Raw genomic sequence first — 21,913 nt, forward strand, 5'->3', positions numbered from 1 at the left:
TCTGACTAACCGACTAGTGCTACTTCCAAATTAGCAGCCAAAGTGTGTTCATAACACATTCAAAACAAACAAGCCTACACATTACCCAGAAATTTTTCCCATGTTAACAATTCCAGATTCCAAACCAAATACACAACAACTAAACCAAAATTGTGGATATCAAAAAGTAACACTTTAAACAACTCATGCTCCATATGAAACCTAAATTATTTTCTCAGCATATGAAAGTCATCAAGATTGCAGTCATGCAAGCAGAAAACATAACCATATACCTCCAACACATTTCAGTAACTTTACCCAGGATCATACTACACAAAGAAAACTTGATCTGAGCTAGCACTGTAGCTCTTAAATTCACAGAATGGTAGCTTATTTAAGCTATGCAAGAAATTTCTGTCAGAATCGTACAGCACTTCTGCATGCTACATAAGAAATACTTTGCAGGGTAAATAAAATATATTTACATTATTTCATTAAACTACAAAAACATTAAATTTCAAAGATGAAGGATACATCTACCCTGGAATAAAACAATACCTCTGCAAATGGGTCAATAGATAGGTTTCCTTCACCTTTTATGCCACCTCCAAAGTACTTCAGAATAAGACATTTTTTCATGGTGATAAAATCATACATTGCTTATGTTTAACCTTTGCCTAATTCATTTCCCCCCAGCACTTGAGAAAATACTTTTTTTTTTAGGGGGTTTGTTTTTTTGTTTTTTTGTTTTTTTTTTTTTTTAGTTTAAGCAAGGCATGGGAAGTAAGAACAATGACTTACAAAGAATCAAACTGCTAATTATACAACAAGAAACACAGTATGAATACAGGGGAAAAAAAGGAGGGTGTAAGAAGGATGCTTTGTGCTTAGTATGATAAAATTTGGAAGATGTGTACACTTATTTTAGCTAGCTGCAGTAAACTTGAACGATTACCTGAAGTCATATGACAAAAAGTTAAATTTCAAGTAATTAGCCTGTCATCAAATATTTCATACTAACAAGCTCAAATGCTTCCATTAAACAGAATTCAACTTCCAAGCCCTCAAATGCTATAGTTTGAAACACCTACTTTCCTGAAAACTCTTCCAGCTATGCATCCAAGCAGTCTGAAATATACCTCTGACTTCAAAAGGGGCATGGGATTCTTTCACAAGCCAACTACATAGAAAAGGGATTTTTGCACACAGCTCCAAATCCTTACCTTTCTGTAGACTATCATATTCGGAGAACTCTCCTCTGGGTCAGCAGTTTCCGCACTACTCGGATCAGTGGGAGCTTGGGCCATGCTTGCCTCTTGTCACTCAGACTGCAAGGACAGAAGCACATGTCAGCATCACTCCAGGCTGCAATGGAGCATGGTAAGGACATGCAACTGCCTCCCTGGCAGACAGACAAGGATGGTACAGAGGGATTCACACTCCAGACTTCACCCACGCAGGATTTTAGAACTGACTAGTTTACAGGATAATGCCCCAAGAACAAGGACCATCAAGGCACACACAGCTGTGGTTTGGGTCATCACATACACATTTCTCCCACGGTTCTGAAGTTTTATCATAAGCTCTCATTCAATAGAAGAATATCCAATTAGTACTTCACACGCTTCCTTTCCTCGCTATGTAGCACCAACAGCTTTGACTTCTCTGAAAGCTTTGAGTTACCTGCAGAGAAAAAGCCAAGGCAGCTTGCTGTGCAGCAGAGTGAAATCCCACTGTAACTGGCAGGTGCAGCAGACTGTCAGGCACTGACAGCTCTTGCCTGCAGACACTCGAAGTACCTTCCAGCTCTCCACAACCCCAGAGCAGCAGCCAAGAACCAGGGAGGCATAGCTGCTTGTTCAGAGTTCCCTCACCTCTTCTCATGACACAGCCAGGAAGAAGCAACAGGACACAGGCAAACAACCACACATAGTACTCCTTATCTTCTAGAAGCACAGGACAGGAACTGCTGCCTCATCTCCTCCAGGTCATGCCAGCCTTGAGGCAAGAGCATTATTTAAAAAAAAAAAAAGTCCTGGTGCAGGGAAGGCACTTGAAGTTCTAAGTCATATGCTATATTTTAAGTTTTTCTTCCACCAGCACATTTGACAAGTTACATTTAAATTAGAGGCTGCAGTGGAGCCATGTGATGACCTTTCCTAACCAAAGAAGTAACATTGCCTTGTAGAGACATTTGCATTAAAACTGTCTGACAAGTTCAATTTCTTTAACATTGAAAGCACTTAAATATCCAATCTCACCATATTTCATTAAAAACAGAGAACAAAAAAAAAAAAAAAAAAATCTATGTTCACACAAGCATAACCCATGCATTAATTTCTAAATCACAGTTCACCACTAAACTGTCCCTCTTATTTAAGGAAAAAGATAACTTTTTATTCCTTCCTTTACCCACTTTCACATTGCCACAGGCAACGAAGTGCCCCAGCATATAATAAACGTACATAGCATACAATTATATGTATAATGTAGCCCTGAGCCATTCTAGCTGTCATTAATTAGCTCTCAAGGACAAGTCAAGAGCCTAGAATCAGACAAGCTCAAACCATATCCCAGCTCTGCCCTTTCTCAGCAGTGAAAAGGCTGCTGTGATAACATGGCTAACCCACCACTAGAGTCAGAAGCAGCTGAGACACCCTCTTTAAGAAAACATAAAAGAAAACAAGGTTAAATTCTACATTAATAATTTTTTTTCTTTTATAAGGTATGCACGCACACACATAAATGCATATGTACATGCATACACCAATTTCAGTAATATACAAATTCAGTAATACAGTTCAAGGTCAATTTAAACAATATATATAGATCACCCTTTAAAGGCATGTTCAGACCAATTTAGACACTATTTTATATTTAAAGGACAACAATTTATTTTAACCCCTATTAAACCTCACATTTTCCTAGAAGCCTAAACACTACACCGTTGTGCCAGGTCACGAGCCAAAAAGGAAATTGAACAAATTCTCTAAGCAAAATTATTAGATGCAGAACAAATTAAACAGCACAAACAACGAAAGGTAAAGCATTTTCAAATTATAGCACTCCAAATTATTTACAGGAATATGCATTTTCACAATACTTCTTGGTCATGATTCAAGGCACTGAAGAATTAGACTCTAGGTTATCCTGCTCAGTTTAATGGAGCAGGAACTGGGCTGATATTTTACGTAACTTTCTGAAGTCAATTACAAAGCAGAGTTGAAAGCATATGTCAAGTCACACAAGTTTCAGCTTCACCTGCAGTATATAAAGATCACATTCACCACTTACATTGAAATTTTATATGCATGCTTTAAAAGAAAACAATTTGCAACTAACTTTCAATTCAGAAATGCTCTTAAAGAACAAAATTACAATTTCTAACCGAAAAATCCTCTGCAGCATTACGTAGCTGTGCTTCACTTAGTGCATTATTCACTGAACATCCACATTTACAAATTCTGTTGTTCTTGTTATACTGTCAGCTCACTTGATTTTTTCTGGTGCTTCCATATTTTCTCCCATAGCACTTCTCAAAGCTTTTCATCTACTCCAGTTCAACAAGACAGTAACATCACGTACAATATGCAGTAGTAGCTGGCGTGCTGTTCATGGTGACATTGAGGGAGCCATTAACTTTGAACATCTACATAAGCCTAACAGGAAGATCTACATAACATCTACATAAGGTAAAACAATACAAGTGAATCAATCTGCTTTTGGAAGTCAGAAATATGCAAAAACGATTCCCAAGAGTGCCCAGCATCTGCTGTTGGATTTCAGTCAGGAGCAGGGCCACTATTGCAGGAGTGACAGCAGGATGGACATCTCAGAGAAAAAGGCTAGAGACAAGGTAGGACTGATGCGCAGTATGAAGCAGAGACCAGAGTGGGCATTCCCTCCACACAGCCCAGGCATTGCTGCTTCTGGGATGAGCCTTAGCAGGCCAAGCCAGGGCCCCTGAGGAATTGTGAGGACTCTGACCATTGTCCAAGTTCTTTCTCTTTCCTTTATACCCTTTTTAAAAACACAGAAATCGTTCTCATTGGTATTCTACAAGGAAAAAAACCAAAGTACGGATAAAATAAGACAGTGATATGACATGGGCATGTTCTTGCCTCTTCAAGGTGAAAGCACAGCAATGCTGGGTCCCATGGATTCTACTGCACCTGTGCTTTTTAACATATGGGAGTTGAACGGAGCTCAGCACCAGTGATGCAGGACTGCTTCACAGAACGGTTGGCGTTGGAAGAGACCACTGGAGGTCATCTGGTCCAACCTTCCTGCTCACACACGGTCCTCTACAGCATGCTACTCAGGACTGAGTAGAGACAGTGTTTGAGTATCTCCAGTGAGAGAGACTCCACAACCTCTACGGGCACCTGGTCCAGTGCACACTCACCCACACAGTGAAGAAGTTCTTCCTCATGTTCAGGTGAAGCTTTCAGTGCATCAGTTTCTGCCCATTGCCTCTTGGCCTATTGCTTTGGCACCCCAAAGAGCCTGGCTCCATCTTCTTGGTACCCTACAGATACTTAAGTACATTGATCAGGTCCCCTCTCAGTTGTCTCTTCTTGAGGCTGAACAGGCCCAGCTCCCTCAGCCTTTCCTCACAAAAGAGATGGTCCATTCCTCACTTCATCTTCATAGCCCTTCACTGGACCTGCTCCAGGAGCTCCATATCTCTCTTCTACTGAGGAGCCCAGAACTGGACAGGACACTCCAGGTCAGGCCTCACTAAGGCTGAGTAGAGGGGCAGGATCCCCTCCCTTAACCTGCTGTCAGTGCTCTTCCTAATGCAGCCCAGGATCCCATTGTCCCTCTGGGTCACAAGAGCACTGCTGGCTCATGGACATCTTGTCCGCCAGGATCTCCAGATCCTTCTCCAGAGAGCTGCCTGCTGCAAACACAAATGAGACTGCCCATGGTCAAAATACAGCTTTTTTTACCCTACTACTGTGTTAACATGCTGCATTTGCAACCCTTTAATTAATACAATCGTATGTGAAAGTCCACATCTGATTTGCACAGCCCTCTCTTAAGAAACAAACCAAAAAAACCTACACAATTTTTTCCTCACTGTCGGCCCAGTCTACTCCACATGCAAGCAGGAAGTCAACCCTACAATACTACACAGACTGTAAACAGAGTTTGCCCTCTGAACTTTTCTCTAAGTACATGTTTGTGATGTATCAGCCAGAATTGAATCCAGCTTAGTCTTATAAAGAAATTTCAGCTACACTTAGCTGAGAAGAGTGAAAACAAAGATTTTACGTCAGGGTTTCTTGCAAAAATTAACCCTCCAGCTTAATTAAGACAGCCTTCAGCTAAGGACCTCACCAATTACTATCTGAAGAGTACTATCAGCTCCTCCCTCCTCTGGGCAGTTTGCTGTATTATCAGGGCTAACTCAACCCAGCCTGCAGTCAAACACCAGAAATCTAAATCCAAATGCATGTCTTCAAAAAAATAAATGGTCTCTAAATTTTAACTTTCATGTTCAAAGATGCTGTTTCCCCACAGCTGTTTTTCTGACAATAGCCATGCTTGCAGCAATCTGGACTCCTCAGCAACAAAAGCGATAAAAATTGAAAACCATTTGTGCTAGCCATTCTCTCACTCTGCCACACACAAGGAGAAAATCAGCAGTCTTCAACTTCTTGTTTATGGATAAGACAGCCTATTAAGCCTTTGAAAAATATTACCAAAAATATGCTAAAAAGAGAGGGTACATTCTCCTCTAACTGATTTTTTGCTTTTTATGTTTTATTCTTTATTATAGAACACTTCTGCTTTTTCCCTAAGAAACATAAGCACACTGGATTAGATAGGCAGCTGCTGACAAAATGCACTGAATCACAGTAAGAGTTCTCTCTCTTGCTCTTATCTGATCGGGCTCCTCACTCTCCCAAAAACCAGAAGCTGCAAAGAGATAAGGCTCCCATATGTCATGAAAGGATGAGTGAACTTTAAGGTGAATAACCAACTAAAAATATGCTCTGAAAATCAAGAAAATATTTTTTCCAGTTTACCTTTTTAGAGTTTCTCACACAGAAATGTAATTAGAAAATTTCAAAGAAAACCACTTTTACATTATAATCCATAAATACTGTCAGGATTTAATCTCTGTTAAATTCAATGTGTAAATTCAATGAAAGCATCTGAGCAGTAAATTAAGAGATTCCCCTTAGTGTTCTCTAGCACCTTGATTGCTGGCAGAAAAGACCATTTGAAACAAAACTGCTGTAAGAAGCCTCTTACAGACCCAAAACCCCACATGTTTCATAGAAATTAGTACACCTAGGAGTCCTTATAGACTCTGGGGTTTATACACAATAGAGAAAGAAAGAAGTGCATTAGAAGAAATCCTGGAAAACAAACTATTTCTTGAAAATATCACCTGGATTTAACAAACTAATACAAGGCCATATTTCAACTCCTATCCTGCATCAAAATAAATAAATTGTAAACTTAATATGGAAAATCTGTAGCACAAACCATTTCTTGCACATGTGAGATAAAATAAAGTATTTTTTTCAAATAGGGGAAGACTGAATCACAGAAAACAGAATCAGCTAAATTAATTCCCATGGAGATATATATATATATATATATATATATATATCAGGACTGCTCAGCTGAAATATAATTTTGAGTGACAATATGTGAAAATTACCTTTATGCTATGTAATTAATATATTTCAAGGGCAGCTTACAATCAGCATGTAGTTTTAATATCAAATCATGAATGATTTAGTGCCTTAGGACACAATCATAGAGTAAATTACAATTTCATGTCATTAATACCTAGGTAATTTTTTTCTAATTAGTGAAATACAACTAGACTACATGACTTTTCACATGCCTGAGAAATTATATAACCACATGCCTTACTGAACTCATAATTACCTAATAGGAAAAATCTCTACATAATCTGCTAGAATATTTAGATCAAATAGGTCAATATTAAGGTGACAGGAGGGAAGAGATGGAAGGAAAAATCACTTATGCTGAGTTCAATTAATCTCTATTAATATTAAGTTGATATTTCTCTTCCATTACCAAATCCCTCTAAAATTGCACTAGGAAGAAACTTGTCTTCATGTTCTTTTTCTAGTTAATTATTACTTCATTAAACCAGGACTTGGGCATGCCATGCACGTTGTGTATACTGGAAGGCAACATACAGCCTATCATTAAGCTGATCCTGTTGACCAAGGTGAAAACACTAGCCAGAGGTCACTCCCCAGGTCCTATCTAGGACATCATTTGCTTTTCACTGGTGCAGCTTAGTCCAAGCACTTCACAGTTCACCTCTACTCTTCCTTCAGAAGTAAATCTGCATAATTAGTGAAATAACTTTCCGAAGAGGAACATCTGTAACGCCCATCTGAATGGACCAAAGCCAGGAAGACTGGAGCTGAGATCAAAACTTCACCAGTTCCTCTCTGGGAAACACTGGAGCTACACAAGGCACATCATCGCCATGCCCAGTGGGCCAAGACTCTGCAAGTATGTCCTCCCCTGAGCCTGAGGAGGAGGACGTAAGGGCTACACACCAGGAGTCAGCAGTGACAGAGCAAAGGTCTAGGGCCCCACCCTAGATACCACTAGGTATGCACTGCTTCCCTGCATGGAAGGGAAGAGAAGAAAGACTGCTTTCAGTCAGTGAAGTACAGCTCCCAAAGCACCTAAAGATCCTTCAATCCTTTGTTCTGGACATCAAAATGTAACTGAAGCTACTCCAAAAACAGTTTCCTAGTAGATCATCCCAGACCTTCTGCCCCTCCTGCAAGTGCTGAGAACTGCAGTACTATCAACAATACCGCCTGTTGCCTTTTTTAAGGAACCAAGTATAAACACTTCCAGCAGCTGCACTTAATGTCCAAATTTTTGCCAAACAAATTCCTCTTTGTTTGTGGGAAAGCAGTTTTGTTCACACTAAGAGAACTCAAGGGCTCTAAAGGACCCCATTCCTCCTCTTTCTGAGGTACAAGCTCACAGGGAGTCCCATGTTGAAGCACAGGAGCTCAACGCTTTTCTCACCCTACAACTGGCAGGATGAAGGATGGGTACACACCTAGGCCAGGGAACAAGCCAAGACTCTTTTGCCTCACTCTGACAGAGCAGGAAGAGAGGACATAATTCCAGGACACTTCCTTTTTCTTCTTTTTAGGGAAACTGGGATCCTGATGAAGGCTGGGATTTCCCATTTCTACTACTTTACAGACATTTCCCCAAGATGCAGTGTCCTTCCATAACTAAGGGCTTCTTCTGTGGAAAACTTGCCTCAAAACATCCTCCAGGTATGTCTACATTCCCACACCAGTACTAGGGCAGGGAGAAAGCTCTGGCCTCTAGAACACCCACAGTACTTATCTGCTAGTTCGCTCCCAGGTTCTCTTTTGTAGAGCTCCAAACCTCAGCAGAACACACAGCTCTGCACCATCAGTAATTTGGGACACACAGCTCTCCACCATCAGTACTTGTTCTCAAGAGTCAGAATGGATGATCTTACACAGGGTTGGGGCCCCTACTTCTTATCCATGTCTGCATCAGTCTCCCAACAGGTTCTGCAACACCATACAGCTTCCCAACATGTCCCAAGTCCTACAATGCTTAACCTCATCCTTCTGGTGGGCTGCAGGACAATCTCATTTATTTAAACACCATGCTTGAAAAAAAACCCATCCACAACAATCACGGTATCTTCAGGCCACAAAGGTACCAGCTGAGAGCCAGAGACTTGAGACCCCTCCAGCCAAGAATATGCAGTATGAACACAGCCATCTTTTAGACCAAACTAGCTCTCAGACATGAGTCAATCCAAGTTACTTGGTTTCCTGCAGACAGACACAAGTTTAAACTCAGCCCCTGAGTAATCTAATGCATAGGTGTCTGTAGGTACTTCTCACCAATCACTTGCTATTCCCAATCATGTATGTTGGTTAACAAAAGAGTAAATATTAATGGTTTAGTGGTATAAGCAGAATATTGATAACCAGGGATCACCAAGGCCTCAGACCACCTTCAAAAAGGGTGCTCCCCGTGGTCTTGAGCAATTTTCTCTCCATCTGTGACATCTGCGGTAGTGCTCACATTGTCACTGTCTAACAGACAACACTCAGGATGGACATGGCCAGTTGTTCCATTTGTGTGAGTCACTGGCGATCTGCCTTAGTCATCCAGCAGGTTATCAGACTGCTTCTTGATAAGCCATAGAAGTGGATTGCTTTCCTCCCCTTTCCCCAGCTTGCCACACAGCCTATTTTGTTTTTATGTATTTCTAAATCTGCAGATATTCTTAGATATTCTAGAATGCTGAAAATGCTGCTGGGTCTGGATGCTATATCCAGGAAACATAGCGGTGGAAGTCAATATTAAGTAATTTTAGGCCACTAACTTTGACTAGGTCCTGACTTCCCAAGATAACCAGAAAAAAAATGGAACAGAGATGGAGGTAGTGAATACTGACATATGAATTGCTGGTTAACCGAGCAATTTTTTTGCTCAATGAAATCAATTGTTAAAATGGACACTTGCATACTAAATTTACTTTTAATGGACCAGAATGATGTTATACCAGTAAGAAACTGCCTCAAATACATCTACCCCTCTTCCAAAGAATTCAGAAAAAAAAGTGCAGTGTTCACTGGTAATCAATCTCCTTTCCAATAACATAATACTGCTGTGAGCACAAGGCCTCTTGGAAAGGCTCTGAGCCAACATGCTGTTACCAAGGATAGCTACAAAGAATGTGATAGCAAGTATATGCTGAATATTTAACTAAAGCAAGTGTCAGTGCTATATAAATTTAGAAGTGCAAAGAGATAGCTATAGCTCAACTTTGAACTTCATGTGAATTGGTGATCTCAAACTACGGCAGTAATTATTCAGCACTATTGGCCTGTAAGGAGCAGCAGTTACAAAGCTGAAGCTGTATTTTGTTGTTTTGCAACAGTGCCAACTTATTGGCCAGAATCATTCCCTGTGGAAAATAGGCAACTGTACTGATAATACAGAGCTTGAGGGTAGACTTCTTATCCATTCTCCAATATAAATCTTCTACTGGATCAGTTAAGGTGTGCTAAGAGCATCCTGTTCTTTGAAGCTGGTCCATCAAATATACTGTCTCTGAAAGTGCCTTGCCTTTATGCACCACAGAAAAAAACTAATTGCAACTACAGTAAGCTACTTCTGGGGCATGGGCTGCACTTTGTATTTTACATTGTATCCAGTAAGCTGAAAACAGCTGAAGAAAATTGATTGAAATAAAACTGAATGATAAGATGCACAAAATAATGGATGCTCTAATAAAGATTGACAAGAAAATATTAAAATTTAAAAAAAACTACAACTAAACAAACAAAACATAGGCCTCAGTGCTTGTTAGATTCCAAATTTAGATTTACTCCACCTTAAACTCTCTGTTCCCAATAGATCTTGCTGAAATGAAGCTCCCTGCAAGCAATCTTACGCAAGTTGATAGAACCAATCCAGCCCCACATTGATCAGTGACTGAATAATCTCATTTAAAATGCCCCAAAGTGCTGAGAGTTCTTGCCAGTTGTTCATTCTCAAAGAAGATGGAAAATTGCAAGTACCCTGCAATCAAATAAAATGGGAAATTTGCTACCCAAAAGCATGGGTGTCCTTGAAGATATGGCACCATGAAATATCCTTGGAGCAAATGAACACAACTGGTTGCATCCCACCTACTTCAAGGACATGATGCAATATACTGTGATTTCACTGCTCTGCTGTTTATCATGAGAGCACACTGCCTTTTCAGATGCAAATTACACACAAATCGCTTCGGTAATTGCAATGTAAAAGCACTTAAGCCACTTCTGAATTAGCTAGCTCCAAGTCCACACACCACACATCCACATAGTTCAGCAAAGCCTACAAATCCCACTGCTGAGGTTCATTTAACCTGAACTTCACAATATAGGCTACATACACTATAAATACTAATATATTTGACTCCTGCTAATGTTATACTAGAATACTCCTGTAAAGACAGTTTGTTTAATTGAGCTAATACATGCCAGATTGCTCTTACACTGATGAACACAAACTGAAGATTCCTGCAAAAGTGCAGCAGTAATTCCTCCTCACTGCCTCATGGTGCCCACCACCATGGGCAGTACCTGCGCTGCTGAGTCTAGGAATACACAGCTGTTTCCAGCATGACAATGCAGAGCTCCTGGGATTTCAGTGTCAGAACCTTATTGCTCACTGAAATTTTAGTCTTCTTCTCCTTCCTTCTCTCCACATTCGGTGCCACCCGCTGCAGAGATGTTAAAAAATAGTATGAGATCTGATGCAACATAAGTGGGTAGCAGCAGTCTCTCTTGACTCCACAGTCTTTACAGAGCTTGACAACCAACAAGAAAAACACAAATTAGCTCCTCTTCATAGATAGAGCACGACAACAGAAATTAGCTCATTCCTCAGTCACCACAATATGCTGGAAACACTAACTGAATTAATCATGGAAACTCCTTTTCATGGTAAAATTTCTATAGATTAAGAAAACACTGTGGATACACTAACATTAATATCATCCTTTATAAACCACAAAAGCCACTACATTATTGAGGGAAAATTGCAATCAGTTTAGAACTCTCCATGAAACATCAATTATTATCTTTTCAAAGATATAAAGATACACCAATTTTTTCAAACTACTCTAGCCACCTCTAAACCTCCATAAATACACCACCACCAAAATGCAAGCTTTACTCTCACAGTCACCAGATAAAAAGTTAAAAGATGAAGAATGGAGGCAGAAATTGAAGGAAAATAATAGATTTAGAGATGTAGGAGTATAATAATTCAATTCAGAATATGAAGACATGTACAACTATATGTAAGTGCTCAAAGATGCAAAGAGGAAATTTTGTAGCCTGAAGAAGTCAGATGTGTAACTCCACAGGAACAAAGCGACTGACCCGATGTTTCCGAAAAAACAATCACCACCTACAGCCATAGAGAATTTCTAATATTTGCTTGGCAGTACAGCTCTGGTCAGCTTGTCTCTTGCAGACCAAACTGCAAGTGAACAGGGTTAAATGTACTATTACATCTTCAGTAATAGCACAGGGCCACCATGCTGCTTGATGCTTCCCAAGGCAGAGTGCTATCTTACACCACACTGGGGACAGCAGTTCAAAGTCCAATGTGAAGAAACACCCTACCAAATCATCATCATTTTCTTACACTACACAGGTTTTCTTCGTAATTACAATGCCATGGTGTGAATTGACATAGATAATAATGCAGCCATGAAGTTGTTGAGAAGAGTCCCAGGAGGAAACAGAAGCACTTCAGTTCTGACAATAAGTGCAGTATTTGTTACCTGAAACAGCCTAGGGCTGCTCAGTGAAATGGACCTGTTTGTTCCTATGATCTCCCCTCTAGAGAGCCAAGGTGTGCTTCCAGAAACTGAAACTCTACGTAATGAGCACCAACAATGCAATAACCTATCATAAGGACAAAAGTGTACTCTTGTAACATTGGGCATGGGAAGAGCAGTTCACCCTTGTTCTGCTGCCACTGTACAACTGGAGCGTTTGATTTAGATATCAAAGTGATACCCAGCCAAAGCCCCCGCACTAATTATCCTTTGCTACTGAAAAGCTGAAGACTCTTATCATTATCAAGGAAAGAAAAAAATCATCACCCACAACACCCCTGTATTTCGGTCAGGAAGCCTGAGCCATGGCACTGCAAGATCCCAAAGTTTTACCATAGACTAACAGCATCCCAACATACCATGTTAAAATGACACACTGCAGCTATTTTCTCTTCCTGCTACTCCACATATATTAGCTTCTTCCTTTCCTTGCCATCTGTTAGTTTGCTGCAGTCTGCTGGGACAGGACTGCCCTCTCCTTTTCTCCCCCTTCTTGCCTGCTCGAATGGACGACAACAAAGCCTAGCATTTCCTGTCCATACATTCAGCTTTCCTCAGCTACCTCAGAAGCATTAAGAAAATGCAGAGTTACTGCCACAAATGAAAGTGCTCTGCTCACCTCTGCTGTACCAGTGTGCTCACCAGACTTACATGCTAGACACTGAAACACCCTGTAAGTGGTTGGCAAGGAGGTAACTGCTGCTTTAAGAGGACACACCTTTTCCACTTATTCAGAGGCATCATTGATTAAAACAGGTATCTGTACTACCTGCAGCACAGGAACTGCCAGAGAGAACCTAAGGTAAGCAGCATTGACAATTGCTCTATTGCAACAACCTACCGCAACTTTTCTTAAAAGGGAAGGGTAGCAAGGAAAAAAGCCAGAAAAATCAGGTGAACAGCAATCTTTTATCACCATAAACCTCAGTATAAGATGTGCAGCAAATCACCGGTTTTCCCTCTAATACAGTTGAGAATGGGAAAATGAAGGGCTATCTAATCCATCACACTTCTAGCCAGTTAGGAAGGAAATTGGAGTGTTTGTCATCAATTGTTCTATCAGTCAGGTCATTAGAAAAAGGAGCTCATATAAAAATAAAGTCAATATTGGATGAGTCTAAACAGTTTCTTCAGCCTTTCACACACACATTCAAGCAATGAACACTATTATTCTGTGCTTGTAACAATATGCCCCTCAGTCAATAACTCCTCTTCAACATCTGACCTCTTTTTAAAGCAGATTTATAAGGAAGTATAGTGAAAGTGTTTCAAATCAGCTGGTGACAAAGTATTATAGATCATAACTCCACAGTAAACAATCCCTAATTCTTCTGATCTGCAAGATTAGAATAAATCCGACATAACAAAAAATTTAGAAACAAAAAAAGGAAACTTACAATATCAAATATATTTCTACTCAAAAATCCCATACTAACAGCTCATAAAGCACTTCCTCCAGAAACACAGAGGAAATAGTAGCTTTTTTGGGGGTGGGAAACCACCAATATCTGCTGCAACATGCCAACACAAAGGTGAGTTCTACCGTATGACTTCACTGACCAAAGACAGATTTTCCTGCTTTCCAGTCCCTACACACTGGCTGTCGGCACATAAAATTCAGTCAAGAGCAAATTACGCATATCTTTCATTTCAGGGAGGCATCACGTAGCACACAGGTTACAACCGGGATACAGTTCTGCCAAATCCCTTACAGGTCAGCTGAAGGAAGCCCCGACTTACCCAGGCCGTCCCAGCGAGGGCAGCGCCGGGGCAGACGGGACGCCAAGCTCAGAGCCACAGGCGTAGTCAGCTCCTCGGCGTGGCAGCCCTGGCTCCTACTATGTCTGCAGCGTCCAAACGGCAGCGTGCTGTTATTTATACAAAAAACAGCATCTTCCCGAGGAAAAAAAAAAAAAACATTTGAAGCTTCTTACTGGCCCTACAACACACTCCTATACTTATGCCATCACATCCAGTGAGTAAGAAGATGCTTTCAGTGTCACAGGAGATTAAGATTCTGGGAGGAGAGTGCCTGGCAGCTTTACTCTCACACACCAATCTGCCTTCATGCAAACTCACTTCGTCGGCGGATGGAAGCGTATTATTGCAATACGCTACCGAAGCGAAACAGTTTCCAAGTTTTCCCACAGGGTATCAGCTCCCCCTTCAAGCTCTACCCCAACGCCTGCCCCCCCCTCCGCCCTTCCCCGAAAAGACCTGCTGTCTCCGCACCACAACTTGCCCGGTGTCCCCACCGAGCTCCGGCTCCCCGTGCGCCGCCCGAGCACCTGCCGGAACACCGCGTCCGCCGAGCCGCGCCCCGCAGGGCGTGGGCACCCGCACCGCCCGGACAGCGCCCCGGCACCTCCCGCGCCGGGACCCGAGGCCAGGCCCCCTTCCTCGGGACTCCGCGGGAGGGCGAGCCGCAGCCGCGCTGCTGTCGGGGGTCCGCACGGCCCGAGCAGAGCACGGCCTCCCCCTGGCCGGGCACCACAGACACGCACACGGAACACACGCACAACACACGCCTTGCACCTGTCCGCTACTGCCGACGGGGAGCGAACTCCCACCCGGGGGCTCAGGGCTCCGCTCTCCGCGGCGGGACCGGCACCGGGATTCCGCTGCCGGGGCACAGCCGAGTGACAACCGCTCGTCACACAGATGCGGATAAGCAGGAAAAAGACGGCGAGGAGAGCAGCCCTCTCCCATTACCTTAGCAATCGCGCCGCCGCCGTCCCCCGCCGCCCCTTAGCCTCTCCTCAGAGACGGGAAAGCGCCCGCAGCATGGCGTGAGCCTGCGGGCGGGGCCCGCGGTCAGCCCGGGGTTCCTCTGTGCGCCTCTCTCAAAAACCTCCCGTTCTCCCCAGCGCCCCTCAGGCCGCGGCGGAGACGGCGGCAGGGGCGAATCCGTCGCGACCAGCGCGCCGCGGGCACACCGCGCCCCGCCCGGCACGGCCCCTCGCTGCCGCCCCCCGACCCCCCGCCGAGCCCGCGCCGGGCGGCCGGGGGCGGCCCCAGCCTCGGCCCCGCCGCCGCAGCGCCCGCTGCGGGCAGCCCCGGCGCGCCGCCCCCGCCCGGCCCCGGCGCCGCTTTCCCCGGGTGCCGAGCCGGCTGCCCTTTGGCGGTGACGCGGGGGAACTTCAGCCCCCGCGTCCCACCACCCTGGCCGCTGCTGGGGCGCTCGGCGCAGCCCCGAAGAAAGGCACGGAGCCGAAGGCAAGCCTTTTATCTGTCTTGCAATCTTGTTTATGTGTTGAGTCGCAGAGTTAAAGTGTTTGGCAGAAGTCCGCCATCTGAAACCGGGAAAGCCTCATCTCCTGGTCACTCTCCTCCAACAGCCAGGATTCCCTAACTAAAACCTGGGCTCTGCACAGTATCATCGATATTAACAGGCACCACAACTCCAGCAAAACAGCTTGGAGACCCAGCTCTTTTACACGGACCTGTCCCATGGGCAAAAGACACTCCTGTTGGCTAGGATGAGTTTCCATGCATTAACTTTGTGGGCAAAGTAGCTTGCATACTTCTTAAGGGTATTATCCACCGATTTCACTACTGGATGAGATTTGTATTCCTTTTTCTCCAGAAGGCAAGTTAAGCTCACCTTTGACCCAAACTGACCCTCAAGTCTGAGAGCCCTGTGCTGGGATGCACTAGGGCTGACCATTGACAGGAGGCAGCCATGCCCTTTCTGCCCATCTCTCTGCCAATGTTAGTGAATTTCCAAGGTTTGGTTCCCACACATCAGACTCATTATTGCTGTTGAACCTCTTCACAATGAGGCTGTCAGCTGCACAGAGGAAAGGCTCCTTTACCAACCTGAGCAGCCTGCCTTAAAAGTCCTTGTGTGGTGTCTCTGTTCCCTCCATTTCCTAACATCCTGGATCTTACCAAAACCAGGTTCATATTTCATAAGCCTGCTGACTGACACCAGAAGCTATCTATCATGTGCAGGGATGTCCTGTTATTTTGTGGCTGTAGTCTGCCCAGCACAATTTCTGGTGATGTCTGGTACATTAAACTGCCACAGTAATTCAAATATTAAATTAATAAGAAAAAAATATATCTGGTTTAACTGTGCATCACTTCCATTTTTACTGGATCCATATGTCCATCTTTACTGTTACTGGCTGCTCCTTCCTTAGTCTTGCAAATACCAGTTTCTATCTCACTGAGTCTGCATATGCTTTTTCAAAAAGGTCCTTCATCAACACAGACTATACGTTTATTTCACACTCAAAATTGCATCTTAGTGGCAAAATTCTGCAGTTACGGCTCACATGAGCTCATTGACACTAACTACATTTTACATGGTGTTGATTCAATTGATTTGGTTCAGATTTCAGCTGTGAGCATTTAAAAACATCTGTGGCAGGTTAAAATATTTTGATCTTGGTAGACCTTCCCTGATTGTTTTTTTCAAAGAGAATGCACCTCTCAAACATCACAGCATATTTTTGGGATACTTTTTTGAAATAAAATCAATCAAAAAATATTTCCCTTTATATCAAGTTTGAACTTAAACTAAGTTTCATTCCCTTTGGATTAACCCAAGCATGTTATATATTATTTGCCACACAAAATTGTCTGGCAAAGGGAGGAAAGAAATAATGGCAACCTATGAAATAAAAATTTCTTTTTTTAGGTATTTTCTCAGCAAAGCATTTTAAATCACGAATTATATTGAGTTATGCTGGAGTATGACTACATGGAATATCAACAATGAAATATTTCAGTGTCTTATATCAGATCTGTTCAGGAAAAACTGTTTCAAGACTACTCCTAACAGTCTTTGTTATCACAGCTCTCTCAAAGAAGTGTGCATGCAGTAGCCAACAAATCTAAGTGCTTGAATATTTTAGATTAACTCAGACTAAAATGTAAGTTCTAAAGAAATGCTGTTTTCAAAGTACAAGATAAATAGGAAATATTTCATGCATGTATTAACATAACAATTCAAAGAAATTACCAGTATGTTTCCTGGAAGTATATACAGCCTGAGTATTACCATACTACAGCATCACATGATGTTGAGAAAGGAAGCTGAATGGAAACATTAAAGCACAAGTGACCTCCATGCTTATTTTCATCACGCTCAGCAAAAGAAATTGTAACCAAAAAGTACAAATAAAAGAAAAGGCAAATGATAAATAAATACAATTTAAATGGTATTTCAGGTTTGGATAATATTCCATGCCCTATTTCTCCATTTTATACTATACTTAAGTGAATCTTTGCCTAGTGGCTTCTCCCAAGTAATAATGATTCTTTGGTTCCATGAAGTAATAAATGGTATTTAGAAAAATGGCATAGTAACATTTTTTACTTTCATGCATTAACTACTAAAATAAATTATACCTAATTAAAACCCAATTAAACCAAGCCAGCTTTGTATTTGCAATGATCCTTATGCTGAAAACAATGTAGTCAGACTTGCTTCATCACAGCAATTGTTTCTCAGTTTCTCTAGCCTCTTTCCCAGTGGTAGAGACCAGCAGTCTTGATGAGTATGATTAGAGATGCAGAAACAGTTCTGTTTAGATCAGTGGGACATCTCAAGTTGATGTAGAACTACACACATCGAGCAATGTTTGCAGAAAATGACCTTGCATCTGAAACACTGCTATGCTCAGTAAGCACTGGAGAAGAATGCATGAGAAGTGACTGCCATGCATTTTTCCGGCCAGGAGGGACAGAATTTTACTGTTCTTTTTCCTCTATGTTATGTGATGAGATGAGATCTAAAAGCCAGAAGAGACCAACGTGGTCCACACCAGGTATGGAACATCACCTGTCCTTCATGATACGTCATTAAAACAGAAGAATCTGAGCCAGATTTTAATTTTCACTAACATTTCCTATTGAAAATATTTGGTCAGCTTTTCTTTATCCCAGAGACTGATTTCAATGACAAAACCAGACATTTTATAAAATTATCATATCTTCTATTAAAGACTGCAGCAGTAGAAACTTCCCCCATGCCTAGTAATGCTCTCCCAAAGCTGCACTATCCTCATTGCTTTAAAGAGGTCCTTTTATGAGCTTCAAAATGTACAACTTTGAACACCTGCATATCGTGGCTGATACTGGAGTTACACATGCTCACAGAGCCTGTGCTCACTCTTACTCACAGCTCAACAGTGGGAGTCTCCAGGGTATTCCAACAGCTTCTTTACATGGCGAAGAGTCACAGCACAGCATGTTCCCCTGTGATCATCTGAAAAAAGGAGGAGTAGATATCGCTAACTTTCTGCCAGTAGCATCCTCCTCTCCTGGTGCTTGAAAAGCTCAGAAAAGCAGAAGCTGCTGCTGCTGCAGTGGTTGCAGTGCTCTGAGGTAGGGCCAGTGTTTTCCTTTCAGTTTGCAAACCAACGGCGTTGTTGATCAAATGAGCAAGTGTTACCCCGTAGCACTTACTTCATAAATATTCAACAGCTCTTAATTACAAGAAAAGATGGAGCTGCTGGCTCGAGGTGGACGCTGAGACGTCACTAAAGCAGTGCTTTTTCTCATGAAGGCAATAAAGAGGAGTAAGTGTCTCTCTCTGGCAGAAGACATGAAAAAGGCAAAGAGGTTTTCAGAGTTGTTCAAGGCAGGTTCTATTTTTTATAAAATGTTTAATTTAACAGTGACCTAGTTTTACAACAGCTTTCAATGTCTTGGCTTTTCTTATCTCCTGTGTCTTAGCCTACATCATTAGAAGTGCAGAGCAATAGGCTTTACAGATTTTGTTAAAGTAAACTAAATAAGGCCTTGCCGGGTGGATTAATTCTTCTCTCCCATTTTGTTTCAGGCAGTCGATATGTTACAGTTTCTTTGTAGTTTTAAAGAGGTTTTAGCACATCTTTTATAGCACCTATTATAGATTTTTTTAAATGTCAGCTTATTTCATGGTACATTTTTGAGTATTATACTGCAGAGGCACTCTTGAATTCCTCAGCCGTTTTACAGAAGGATCCTTTGTTTTGTAAACATTCAATTAAGTGTATGAAATTGGTGGCTGGCTTGACTAGCAAATTTGGACATTTACAGGCAGTATAGACTCATGCTAGCTTTCATCAGGAACAAGTTGTGGGATGCCATTAATTTTACTTACCTCACTCCACTTATCAGAAGAAAAAAGTTATTGTGTATCCTGTCATTGTGACCAATAAACAGCAGGTCAAGTGATGCTTGCTCCCTTTTTCGCTGTGCTCTGCATCCGGTTCTTTCAGATACTGTTTCATGGTACCCCTCTGTGATTCCTAGGTTGTCTTTATGGAAGTGGTGCTTTAAAGATTCCTGAATCTCTATTGTGTGTGCCGTGTTTCATATGGATTCAGAAGAAAAAGGGAGCAATTAGAAAAATGATATTTCAGCCATGCAGCACCAAAACACACTAGGTCTGCAAAAAGATGTCTCCTCCTTTCACCTCCATCTCAGAGATGCACAGGAAATTTTATCCTTCGAGAGTCAAGTGTGAGGAGCCTTGCTGTGGCTGAGTCCCTCCTGCAAACCCTTTAAGGAAGGAAACACAGCGTAGGAGATGATGCCACATCTGCCAGGTTTATATGAGTGCGAGTGCTTTGTCTACAGGGAGAATTTTCCTGTGGGGATCCCAGCCCACAGAGGTTTCCATTGATCCATGTTAATGTGTTTCACAGAAATTGAACATGTCAGACTGAAGAATGCAAGTAATGTATATTGGCAGTTTCAGAGCCATGACTTAAACAGTGTCAAGCCCAATGTATACTTCTACACCTACAAGGATCATGCAAGCCAAAAGAACAAAGACAACATAATAGGAACCATTCAGAGGCAGCATGTACTGGCCTTGTTGAACTTCACTTAATTCCTCCCTTTGTGCAAAGGGATTTCAGCTGCCTTTGCAAACATGAAATTTGTGCCAACTCTAATGCCTTTTAAATTTTGTGTAACTTACCACAAACTTCTTGGTGACTTGTGACCATCAGGGGAAAAAGCCATGGTGGTGAATTTCAGGCATGGAAGAACTTGCATCTCGCATCTAGGAAAATCACATAACCAGAAGTATTGAGAAATTTTTTTTTAAATAAAGCTAAAGACAACAGAAGAGCATTAGTAGCAGCTCTTCTGTTCATTTTTATCAATAAGTAACACTGTGGGAACGTAAAATTCTCAGTCTTTGTAAATCCACCTAGAAAAGTCTGGAAGACCCTCTTTGCTGAAAATGTTGAAAAGAGATTTGTGTAAGAAGATTTGCTTTGCTTTGTCTTACATGGAAGCTCAAAATGGACAAAGAGCAATACAACTAATCCAAAGAGGAGGGACTCCATTCCTCCAGTATTCAGGTTCTTGCTCAAGCAAGATAGCAGAGGCATCCTTTTCTCTTCTGCCTTGGCAATCTCACATCTGAAGAAATCAGAGCACTGGCTTGAGTGAGGAAATTACCATAGCCTCGTACTTTCCTGTGTTAAAGAGAGGACTGTAGAGGGGATTTCAGATTATTCTATAACATCCATAAATTGCTAAAATCTCTCCACACCTTCTTTTAGTTCATCAGGAGATCAGGTTTTTATATCTATCGATGTTTATTCTTTTCCATCCTTTAGTCAAGAACAGCCTTCTGTCTGCACTCCGTCTGAACTTGTAGAGCTTTCCTGAATGTGGTAGAGCCTCAACTTCTGCTATGTCAGGTAGTCAAATATTATGAAAACTCATGGCACTAAGTGGCAGAAATGTGTGAATTTCCATAGAATTCAGATTTTCTCCAGCTGGTCTTCACCTGCTGGTCTGGAAAAGCTGCACAAGTAGTATGTACTTTGAGTACATCATAACATTCTTGACTTTTTTCTTCTGTGATATTGCAGAAGTTTCCTTTGGATTTTTTTTTTTCCTGTTTGAAATATGTTTTATGATGATTAATTACATAAGCTGTGATGGGAACTGCTGCGCAGTGAGAATGAGGAACCTGAAGTGTGGAGGAAAGCATGAAATATGTTTAAAAAAACCCTTAAATACAGAAAAATGCAATATGTGCCTTTCATAGACCTGATCATATTTTTTGTATGCTATATCACTCTCTCACCAGTATTTATCTGTGTCTTATTAAACTATGCATTTTTCACAGCAGAAAATATATCATCTTGTGGTTTGGAAAAAGCATTTACCATATGGAAGAAACTGCAAACATCATCATGAACCATGTTTCTTTTCTGTACTTGGATGATTTATAGTACCCACCAACACAGTTCAAGTATTGAAATGCATGTCTCTGTGTTTCTGTATCTATCTATCTATCTATGTTCACTTTATATGCACAGATATTCTTACATATAAAATCTTTTCTCTAACAGTTACAAAAAATGTGCAGGGTGTTGATGATTTATCTAAATCAGATGATACCACTTCTCCATCTTTGGCTAATTTATGTAGCTAAACATCACAATGCATGTTCTGGTTTTGGCAGGGAAGTTTAACGTTTGACATGCTTTTGGTGAATATTCAGTTCCTTAATTTTGTTTCTTTTTATTTTTTTCCTATTAACATGTT

General features: G+C 41.7%; 1 protein-coding gene across 1 annotated transcript in view; it reads right to left on the reverse strand.

Annotated features, from left to right (window-relative positions):
* RGS6 (regulator of G protein signaling 6) overlaps nucleotides 1-15,256 on the reverse strand; it is a 258,978-nt gene extending 243,722 nt beyond the window's left edge. The window contains exons 1-2 of the mRNA XM_066321314.1: nucleotides 15,116-15,256; nucleotides 1,203-1,307 (exon numbers count right to left, since the gene is read on the reverse strand). Of these exons, the coding sequence (XP_066177411.1) occupies nucleotides 1,203-1,286 (84 nt within the window). The 5' untranslated portion in view covers nucleotides 1,287-1,307; nucleotides 15,116-15,256. The remainder of the gene's footprint in view (nucleotides 1-1,202; nucleotides 1,308-15,115) is intronic.
* Between the last annotated feature and the right edge of the window lie 6,657 nt (nucleotides 15,257-21,913).

Source organism: Sylvia atricapilla, chromosome 6 (assembly GCF_009819655.1).
Source record: "Sylvia atricapilla isolate bSylAtr1 chromosome 6, bSylAtr1.pri, whole genome shotgun sequence".
In the NCBI taxonomy this organism is placed as follows: domain Eukaryota; kingdom Metazoa; phylum Chordata; class Aves; order Passeriformes; family Sylviidae; genus Sylvia; species Sylvia atricapilla.